Genomic DNA, 10,829 nt, shown 5'->3' on the forward strand with positions numbered 1-10,829 from the left:
TAGGCCCAGATACTCAGGAGACTGAGGCAAGAGAATCACTTAACCCTGGGAGGTGGAGGCTGCAGTGAGCCAAGATCAAGATCACACCACTGCATTCCAGCCCGGGTGACAGAGTGAGACTGTGTCTCAAAAAAACAAACAAAGAAAAGAATTATGTTAAATCTACTCTATCTGTGCTCTGTAAATGGAACAACAAAGCCTGGGTGATAGCACATTTGTTTACAGTATGATTTTGAATATTTTAAGTCCACTGTTGAGAACTACTTCTCAGACCAAAAAAAAAAAAAAAAAAGATTCCCTTCAAAGCATTACTGCTCTTCAGATCCCAGATGTTCAGCCTGCAAACACAATAAGTAAGTAAATAAATAAATAATAAAAATATGTTACTGCTCATCAAACCTAAACACAACAATAGAAAAATAAGAAAAAAGCGAAAGACCACACAAACACAAAACATCATTGCTCTTTGAAAATGTATCGGCCAGGTAATCCCAGCACTTTGGGAGGCCGAGGGAGGAGAATCACGAGGTCAGTCTTTTTTAAATTAAAGACCTCGTTGAGGCAGGCGGATCACAAGGTCAGGAGATGGAGACCATCCTGCCTAACACGGTGAAACCCCCTCTCTACTAAAAATATAAAAATTAGCCAGGCGAGGCCGGGCGCGGTGGCTCAAGCCTGTAATCCCAGCACTTTGGGAGGCCGAGACGGGCGGATCACGAGGTCAGGAGATCGAGACCATCCTGGCTGACACGGTGAAACCCCGTCTCTACTAAAAAAATACAAAAAACTAGCCGGGCGAGGTGGCGGGCGCCTGTAGTCCCAGCTACTCGGGAGGCTGAGGCAGGAGAATGGCGTGAACCTGGGAGGCGGAGCTTGCAGTGAGCTGAGATCCGGCCACTGCACTCCAGCCTGGGTGACAGAGCGAGACTCCGTCTCAAAAAAAAAAAAAAAAAAATTAGCCAGGCGAGGTGGCAGGTGCCTGTAGTCCCAGCTACCCGGGAGGCTGAGGCAGGAGAATGGTGTGAACCCGGGAGGCGGAGCTTGCAGTGAGCCGAGATCGTGCCACTGCGCTCCAGCCTGGGCAACAGTGCGAGACTCTGTCTCAAAAAAAAAAAAAAAGAAAAAGAAAGACCAGCTTCTGTGAAAATATTAAAATTTAAAAAAAAAAAACAAAAACACTTGAACAGATGAGGAATTGCTTCTATGGATAAGCAAATAAAGTGTTTTTTTAACGGTACTCAAATGTGTCAATTTTATTTTTTCTCTATGTGCATATTTGCTACTGAAAATTGCAAAAGCAGTACAACAGAGCTTCTTCATTGCAATTCAAACTTTTAAAAACCAGAAAATCTATTATGCTCTAGCCAAACTACCCACGTTTTTTTCTTTTTCTTTTTTTTTCTTTTTTTTTTTTTGACAGAATCTCGCTCTGTCACCCAGGCTGGAGTGCAATGGCGTGATCTTGGCTCACTGCAAGCTCTGTTTCCCGGAGAATTCAAGCGATTCTCCTGCCTCAGCCTCCCAAGTAGCTGGGATTAATGACATGCGCCAACACGCCCGGCTAATCTTTTGTATTTTTAGTAGAGATGGGGTTTCACCATGTTGGCCAGGCTGGTCTCAAACTCCTGACCTCAGATGATCCAAGCGCCTCGGCCTCCCAAAGTGCTGAGATTACAGGTGTGAACCACAGCATTGGCCGCCAATGTTTTCTTCACATTCTTTCCCGGTAAGTCACTTTCCTTCAAAGTCTTTTTTTTTTTTTTTTTTTTTGAGACAGGGTTTCTCTTTGTCACCCAGGCTGGAGTGCAGTGGTGCAATCACGGCTCATTGCAGCCTCGACCTCCTGGATTCAAGCAATCCTCCCACCTCAGCTCCCAAGTAGCTGAGACCACAGGCATGTGCCACTTCACCTGGCAAATTTTTTTGAAAAATTTGTTTGTCGAGATGGAGTCTGGCCATGTTGCCCAGGCTGGTCTTGAACTCTTAGCCTCAAGCAATACTCCTGCCAGGGCCTCCCCAAACTCTGGGATTACATGCCTGAGTCACCATGCCTGGCCTACTTCAAATTCAAAATTTTAACCCAACCTTCATCCCAGTGTCTTCACAAATGCTTAGCAAAGAAAATTCCTAAGACAATTCAGGGGCCTGAATTGTCCTAAGACAATATTGATGCAGGAAGTTAAAAAAGCAGTGGCAGGGTTTGAGAGGATTGGCTCCAATTTTGAAAGAAGTTCTACGGTGGGTAAAATGCTATCAAACAACATCGCATGCTACAGAGAAATCTTTCGTGAAAGGAAGGGTCAGTTACTGTGGCAAATTTCATTGTTGTTTTAAGAAATGGTTACAACCACTTCAATATTTAGCAGCCACCACCCTTATCAGCCAGCAGCCAACCACATCGAGGCAACTCTTCACCAGCAAAAAGATTATGACTCCCTGAAAGCTAAGATAATTAGTATTTTTAGCAATAAAGTATTTTTATATATTTTCTTTTTAAAAAATAATTGAGCTACAAATAAGGGCATCAAGCTTTTTTGTTTTCGTTTTATTTTAGAGACGGGGTTTCGCCATGTTGTCCAGGTTGAGCTCAAGCAATCCACCTGCCTCAGCCTCCCAAAGTGCTTGGAGTACAGGCATGAGCCACGGCACCCAGCCGGCATGGGGTATTTTAAAATTAAGGTATGTACCTTGTTTCCTAGATATAAGCCATTTCACACTTTATTAGACTACAGTGTAGTGTAAATGTAGCTTAGTTTTTTAAGTAGAGACAGGATATCCCCATATTGCCCAGGTTGACCTCACAACTCCTAGGCTCAAGTGATCCTCCCCCTTCTATGTCCTAAAGTACTGGGATTATAGGCATGAGCCACCACACCCGGCCAATGTAACTTTATACTCATAAGGAAACAAAACAATTTGTGTGACTCGCTTTATAGCAATATTTGCTTTATTGTGGTGGTCTGGAACCCAATCCACAATGTCTTTGAGGTATGGCTGTACTTTTTTTTAATTTTTTTTTTTTTTTTTTTGAGACGGAGTCTCACTCTGTGGCCCAGGCTGGAGTGCAGTGGCGCGATCTCAGCTCACTGCAACCTCCACCTCCCGGGTTCCCGCCGTTCTCCTGCCTCAGCCTCCCGAGTAGCTGGGACTACAGGCACCCACCACCACACCCGGCTAATTTTTAAAATATTGTTAGTAGAGACGGGGTTTCACCATGTTAGCCAGGATGGTCTCAATCTCCTAACCTCATGATCCACCTGCCTCCCAAAGTACTGGGATTACAGGCGTGAGCCTCCGTGCCCGGCAAAGTATGACTGTACTTTCTAAGTATTTCCTGAGTCAGCCTACTTTTTCTCCATGTTTATTGTCATTATTCTATCCATTTGTTGTTTGTTTTTTGTTTTGCTGTTGTTGTTGTCATTGTTTGGAAACAGGAACTTGCTGTGTCACCCAGGCCAGAGTGCAGTAGCACGATCATAGCTCACTGCAGCCTCAATCTCCTGTGTTCAAACCATTCTCCTGCCTCAGGCTCCTGAGTAGCTGAGACTACAGACGCACACTACCACATCTGGCTCATTTTTTAAAAACTTGTTTGTAGAGATAGGGTCTCATCATGTTGCCCCGGCTGATCTGGAACTCCTGGCCTCAAGCAATCCTCCCGCCTCAGCCTCCAGAGTAGCCCTGATCAATCCGTTGTTGAAGAGTACATGGATGTTACTTTGCAGTCCGTCATCCCGAGTTTGTGTTTGCTTGACTTTGCCTAATTATGAGTTTCAGCTCACCCACTGTTTGTCAGTAACATGCAGAAGAGACTGTGGCCTTCTTCCTGTATCATATCAGGAAGCCGCTCACGTTGGTTTGTGCCATTACTGTGACTTTCAGTCATGCGGTTAAGGTGGAGTTGGCCATATTTCTCCGCTGCCGTATTACTGATTTTCCTTTTGCAATGAATAAGTGTGTGTGAGTAGATTCTTTGAGATGAGGTATATATCTCATTCTTCCTCGAACTTTAAGGTGTTTTTTTTTTTTTTAAGTGAAAGTAAATTTGTTAGAAAATAAAGGAATAAAAGAACGACTACTCCACAGACAGAGCAGTGTCACTTTAAGGTTCCGACGTCAAGTGATTTTTGTCTAAATCAATAATTACTGTGATGATTGAAAAAAGATGATTACCAAGTTTATTTTCATTGTCTCAAGGTCTGCTAAACTCTGGATCTAGGCTGTGTCGACAGGGTAGTGTGGTACCTCCTGTACCTGTCTCTGCCTCCTACAGTCCTTTTCATTTCTTTTGTTTCTTTTTTAATAATAGAGACAGAGTCTTCCTATATGCTGTCCAGGCCGGTTTCAAACTCCTGGGCTCAAGCAATCTTCCTGCCTTGGCCTCCCAAAGTACTGGGATTCCAAGTGTGAGCCACCACATCGGGCCAAGTCCTTTACCATCTTCAGAAGGCTTAGGTCGCAGTTTCAACAGAAGGACAGATTCCCAGGAAGAGTGTGAGGGAGATTTGGGGCCCAATGGGTAATATCGAGTACGCTGAACTTGACTATGTTCACCACGTTCTGGCTCCAGAGAAACGAGAGTCGTTACTGAAGTTGGTGCCATTTTGTGTATCGTCTGTACCTAAGGCGGAAAAAAGATAGGGGAAAGAATATAAGAGGTCAGCTTATATTCACAAACGTGGAAGTCAACCTTTTCCCACCTTTTCTTTTTTCTTTTCTTTTTCTTTTTTTTTTTTTTTTTTTGAGACAGAGTCTTGCTGTGTCGCCCAGGCTAGAGTGCAGTGGTGCGATCTCAGCTCACTGCAAGCTCCGCCTCCCGGGTTCACACCATTCTCCTGCCTCAGCCTCCCAAGTAGCTGGGACTACAGGTGCCCGCCACCTCACCTGGCTAAATTTTTGTATTTTTAGTAGAGACGGGGTTTCACCGTGTTAGCCAGGATGGTCTCGATCTCCTGACCTCGTGGTCCGCCCACCTTGAGTCCCAAAGTGCTGGGATTACAGGCGTGAGCCACTGCGCCCAGCCCCCACCTTTTCAATCCGATATGGAACCTACTACCTCCTGAGAAAGCCATGCCCCTGCTGTCCCTGGCAGACCACACCGGAGGATTCATTCCTCCGCTCACTCAATCACACCTTCAACAGAAGTGGATTGAGCGTCTACTTTGCACCAGGCACTGTGGATACATCGGTGAACAGAATTTGTATCCGTGGGGTTGCTGGACTCCAGTTGGAAAGTGATGGGCAGTGGAGGCGGTAGTGGCTCAGCCTATATCCCAACGCAGGCGGCGGGTGGATCACAGATCAGGAGATCAGATCGTGGCTCCCGTCCTCTGCTAAAATGCGCTTGGCGCCTTGGCCGAGCCTGTAGTCCAACTACTCCAGGCAGTGGAAAATAGCGTAATTTCGGGGCGAAACTTTAATGAAGCAGACGCCACCTGAGCAACAGAAGCGCAAGACATCTTAAAAGAGAGAAGTGGGCAGTGGATTATTAAGAAGGTCCACAGACCTGGGAAGAGTCTTTGGGGACTGTGAGCAATCAATCCCACGGTACCGGACATCCAAGGGCTCTGCTTGTTAACTGCATTTGAACAACAGGCTAGTTACCTTGCAGTCCCTCAGGAATCTTGTCCTGCTCTTCTTGTTCTAAGGAAGCCACAGGTTCCCTTTTTCTCTGGAGAAGTAATCTAGATCTTCGATTTTGGAACCAAATCTAAGTGGGTAAGACAAAGAAACAATTTAAACAAAGGATGTTGTGTAAAACTCATGATTGCTTTCTTCTCTTTTCTTTCTTTCTTTTTTTTTTTTGAGACAGCGGTCTGTCTCAGAGTAGCTAGTGCTACAGGTGTGTATCATCACACTAGGCTAATTTTTAAACTTTTTGTAGAGATGAGGTTTCACCATGTGTTCCAGGCTGATCTTGAACTTCTGGGCTCAAGCAATCTTCCCAAGTAGCTGGGACTAGAGGCACACTTGACTGTGCCCAACCCAAGATATATATATATGTGTGTGTGTGTATATTATATATATTATTATATATATTATATATGTATATACACTGTTTTTCTTTTTCTTTTTTTGAGTCTCTCTCGGTCACCCAGGCTGGAGTGCAGTGGCGTGATCTCTGCTCACCACAACCTCCACCTCCCGAGTTCAAGCAATTCTCCTGCCTTAGCCTCCCGAGTAGCTGGGATTACAGGCATGCAGCACCATGCCCAGCTATATTTTTGTATTTTTAGTAGAGACTGGGTATCTCCATATTGGTCAGGCTGGTCTCGAACTCCTGACCTCAGGTGATCCACCCGCCTCGGCCTCCCAAAGTGCTGGGATTACAGGTGTGAGCCACTGCGCCCAGCCACAACTCTTAATAGTGTTACAATGGCAGTTAAGTTTCAACATTGGTTTTGGAGGAGACAAACATTCAAACCACAGCAATCACTACCTAGTACAGTACTGAGCACATAGTAGATGCTCCAAATAATGCAAAATGAAAGGGGAGAATGAAAAATGAAAATAAGATGAGGGAGGTAAAAGGAAAGAACCATCAGAACCACTAATGTGCATTCATGTCCTGCTTACAGGAGGCAGCACTGGTTTAAACGCACACACACCCTACACAGCAGGCTGACAATTTTATTCCTTTTTAAGATGTGTCAAGAATGAATCCTCGGACAGATTGGTACATTTCTCTGAGCTAAATGTTAAATGTCTAAAGTGGACCTCGTAATTATTTTTTTCCAAGATGGAGTCTTGCTCTGTTGCCCAGGATGGAGTGCAGTGGCGCAGTCTCTACTCACTGCAACCTCCACCTCCTGGGTTCAAGTGATTCTCCTCCCTCAGCCTGCCAAGTAGCTGGGACTACAGGCGTGCGCCACCATGCCCGGCTAATTTTTGTATTTTTGTAGAGACGGGGTTTCACCATGTTGACCAGGCTGGTATTGAACTCCTGATCTCAGGTGATCTGCCCATCTCAGCCTCCCAAAGTGCTGGGATTACAGACGTGAGCCACCGCGCCCAGCCTGGATCTCATAATTCTAACCTCAGGCCATAATTAGAAGATCTAAAGGATATGGTAGACATAAAGACTTTAGTCAAATAGGCTGGGCACGGTGGCTCAACCCTGTAATCCCAGCACTTTGGGAAGCCAAGGAGGGTGGATCACCTGAGGCCAGGAGTTCAAGATCAGCCTGGGCAACTTGGCGAAACCCTGTCTCTACTAAAAATACAAAAATTATTAGCCGGGCGTGGTGACACACACCTGTAATCCTAGCTACTCAGGCAGCCGAAGCACAAAAACCACTTGAACCCAGGAGGTCTAGGCAGCAGTGAGGCAAGATGTCGCCACTGCACTCCAGCCTGGGTAATAGGGTGAGTACCCATCTCGTGGAAAAAAAAAAAAAAAAAGGCTTTAGCCAAATGCCTGGCTTTATGCCATGTTAACTAATATTCACTAACTCAACAAATTCTCACTGAGTGTCACGTGCCGCGCACTGTTCGGGGCCCAAGGAATACAACATTGCTCAGGACAGACAGAAAATACCAGAAGGGGATGTGAGATTGAGTCCTGTGGGCACCTGGGGGTAGAAGCCAGCAGACAGGGAACAGCCAGCTGTGAAAGACCCTGAACTGTGCCCCGCATGATGAGGAACTGCCGGAGGCCCACGTGGCTTCCCTTCCTGTATACCTATATCCCTAGGAGATGGGACAGCCACGCTTATCACTCACTTGGACTCTTGACTCTGGAACACCGATTTCTTTAGCAAGTTCTTCTCTGGAGTCAATCCCAGGGTATGGGTTTTTCACAAACGCCTTGATGAGAGTGTGTAATTGAGAGGTGCTGTAGGTGGTACGACACCGTCTGGCTTCTCTACCTAGGGAAGGCATGGAAAGATTGAGGGAGGCGGTCAAGGAATATTTCAAGAGTCCGTTCACATATTCAAACACACAACCCAAACTTGTCACTCTCCATCCAATTTCGATCCCACTGACTCCTCCTGAGAGGGTCTTGTCCCAGGTTCCTTCTAGGTGGAAAGTTCTAGAGGAGACACGGGATGATATGTCTAGACTTCTGGACTCGAGTAGAAAGTAGGCAAGAGGCCGGGCGCAGTGGCTCACGCCTGTAATCCCAGCACTTTGAGAGGCTGAAGGGGGCAGATCACGAGGTCAGGAGTTCGAGACCAGCCTGACCATTATGGCAAAACCTCGTCTCTACTAAAAATACAAAAATTAGCTGGGCGTGGTGGCGCCTGCCTGTAAATCCCAGCTACCTGGGAAGCAGAGGCGGGAGAATTGCTTGAACCCGGGACGCAGAGGTTGCAGGGAGCCAAGATCAAGCCATTGCACTCCAGCCTGGGTGACAGAGTGAGGCTCCGTCTCAAAAAATAATAATAATAAAATAAATAATAAATAAATAGAGGCCGGACGCGGTGGCTCAAGCCTGTAATCCCAGCACTTTGGGAGGCCGAGACGGGCGGATCACGAGGTCAGGAGATCGAGACCATCCTGGCTAACACGGTGAAACCCCGTCTCTACTAAAAAATACAAAAAACTAGCCGGGCGAGGTGGCAGGCGCCTGTAGTCCCAGCTACTCGGGAGGCTGAGGCAGGAGAATGGCGTGAACCCGGGAGGCGGAGCTTGCAGTGAGCCGAGATCCAGCCACTGCACTCCAGCCTGGGCGACAGAGCGAGACTCCGTCTCAAAAAAAAAAAAAAAAATAAATAAATAAATAAATAAATAAATAGAAAATAGACAAGAGAAACACTCAGAAGGCCTGGGAAGAGGGCAGGGGAGAACTTCTAGGGTACGATGAACCCTTTGCCACCATAAGACCCTGAATAGGAGGTCGTCAGGGAAGAGACATTCTTTTTTCAAAGTAGCAGTTGGCTTCACCATAGAGAAGCTCTGCTGGGGAACAGAACTGAGATGCTTATTTACTTTGAAACTCTACACCAGGTTGATCTTGCCCCTGGCTCTGGCTTGACTCTAAAGTGTCAGCTTCTGGTCTTTTCTGGAATCTCTGCCTAGCTCTTCGATTCTGAAACCAAATCTAAGTCAGGAAAAGAAAAGGAGAGAATTACATGTTAATGTCATTTAAGCTACATCACTGCCTGTTCCCAAAGTGAGCAATTCTTATTGGGCCTAAGCCCAGGATTATTACTCACTTCTGTCACATTCTGCCAAGTCTTCTTCTTTTTTTTTTTTTTTTTTTGGGGGATGGAGTCTCACTCTGTGGCCCAGGCTGGAGTGCAGTGGCATGATCTTGGCTCACTGCAACCTCCACCTCCTGAGTTCAAGTATTCTCCTGCTTCAGCCTCCCAAGGATCTGGGATTATAGGCGTGTGCCATCATGCCTGGCTAATTTTTGTATTTTTAGTAGAGATGGGGTTTCTCCATGTTGGTCAGGCTGGTCTCGAACTCCTGACCTCAGGTGATCCACCTGTCTTGGCTTCCCAAAATACTGGGATTATAAGCATGACCTACCACGCCTGGCCCATCTACCTAATCTTAGGTCAAGACTTGGCATTCACAACCAGGGCAACATAGTGTGACAACATCACCTCTACTAAAAACAAAAAAGTAAAAAAAAAAAAAAAAAAAAAAGATTAGCCTGCTGGGCGCGGTGGCTCATCCCTGTAATCCCAGCACTTTGGGAGGCTGAGGCAAGCAGATCATGAGGTCAGGAGTTCAAGATCAGCCTGGCCAACATAGTGAAACTCCGTCTCTACTAAAAATACAAAAAAAAATTAACTGGTCAATCAACCAACACCTTTGTGGGTTTATTGAGGGTCCGTTGAGAGACTCCCCACCAAACCCTCAGCACATGGGTACATAGTACGGGCTCTGTTAATGGTTCTCCCTCCTGCCTTTCTACTTCCAGTCGTGGAGATACCGAACTTAAACTTACCTGGATTCTGGACTCTTCTGTATTGATTTCTAAAGCAAGTTTTTGTTTGGTAGCGTAACCTGGGTAAGGCTTTTGATTGAAGGTATTGATGAGGATTTTCAATTGATCTTCTGTGAATTTGGTGCGACTGCGCCTGTGATTTGTTGTTACCATCTCTGTAGGAAGATTATAAAAGAAGCAGCATGTAATAGGTTAATTTATATATTCGAACTTCAGGTTCAGGCTAGTCTCTCACTTCCTCTTCCCGAATCCACGGGAACCCACTCGGGGAGAACTGCCCTTGTACAATGGTGGAGCTCTTGAACACACGATGGCGATTTTTCAACTTCTTGAGCTCATCTGAATGCCATCCTAAGAAGTCAGGGATCCTCTGTTTTGTAAAACCATTAAAAACCATTGTGAGCTGGGCGCGGTGGTTCGCACCTGTAATCCCAGCACTTTGGGAGGTCAAGGTGGGCAGATCATGAGGTCAGGAGTTCGAGACCGGCCTGGCCAACATGGTGAAACGCCATCTATACTAAAAATACAAATAATTAGCCAGTCGTGATGGCATGTGCCTGTAATCCCAGCTACTCAGAAGGTGGAGGCAGGAGAATTGCTTGAACCCGTGAGGCGGAGGTTGCAGTGAGCTGAGATCATGCCATTGCACTCCAGCCTGGGTGACAGAGCGAGACTCCATCTCAAAAAAACAAAAACAAAAACAAAAGCATGCAAAACAAAACAAAACAAAAAAATAATGTGTATGTCATGAAAATACCAATAATTTTTTTAAGAAAAACAATGTGTTCTGTTCATATGGATTAGAAACAATATAAGTCAATAATGCAGGTGATATGGCATAGTGATGAAGTCATAGAAACGAAGAGTTTGTGATACAATGGACCATTTCAACCCCTTTCAGTTTTTCAGGTCAAAATTCCTTGGTGCA

The 10,829-nt window shown here is 45.7% G+C and overlaps 1 protein-coding gene across 1 annotated transcript; it reads right to left on the reverse strand.

The window, feature by feature from the left end:
• Window positions 1–3,592: 3,592 nt before the first annotated feature.
• Window positions 3,593–10,389, reverse strand: DUXA (double homeobox A). The gene is made up of 5 exons (XM_021931483.2): window positions 9,902–10,389; window positions 8,932–9,043; window positions 7,723–7,868; window positions 5,605–5,710; window positions 3,593–4,621 (listed from the first exon to the last, which is right to left on the reverse strand). Exons 1-5 carry the CDS (start codon window positions 10,052–10,054, stop codon window positions 4,551–4,553), a joined length of 588 nt encoding a protein of 195 aa, XP_021787175.2. The 5' UTR covers window positions 10,055–10,389; the 3' UTR covers window positions 3,593–4,550.
• Window positions 10,390–10,829: the final 440 nt, after the last annotated feature.

Source organism: Papio anubis, chromosome 20 (genome assembly GCF_008728515.1).
Source record: "Papio anubis isolate 15944 chromosome 20, Panubis1.0, whole genome shotgun sequence".
NCBI lineage: Eukaryota > Metazoa > Chordata > Mammalia > Primates > Cercopithecidae > Papio > Papio anubis.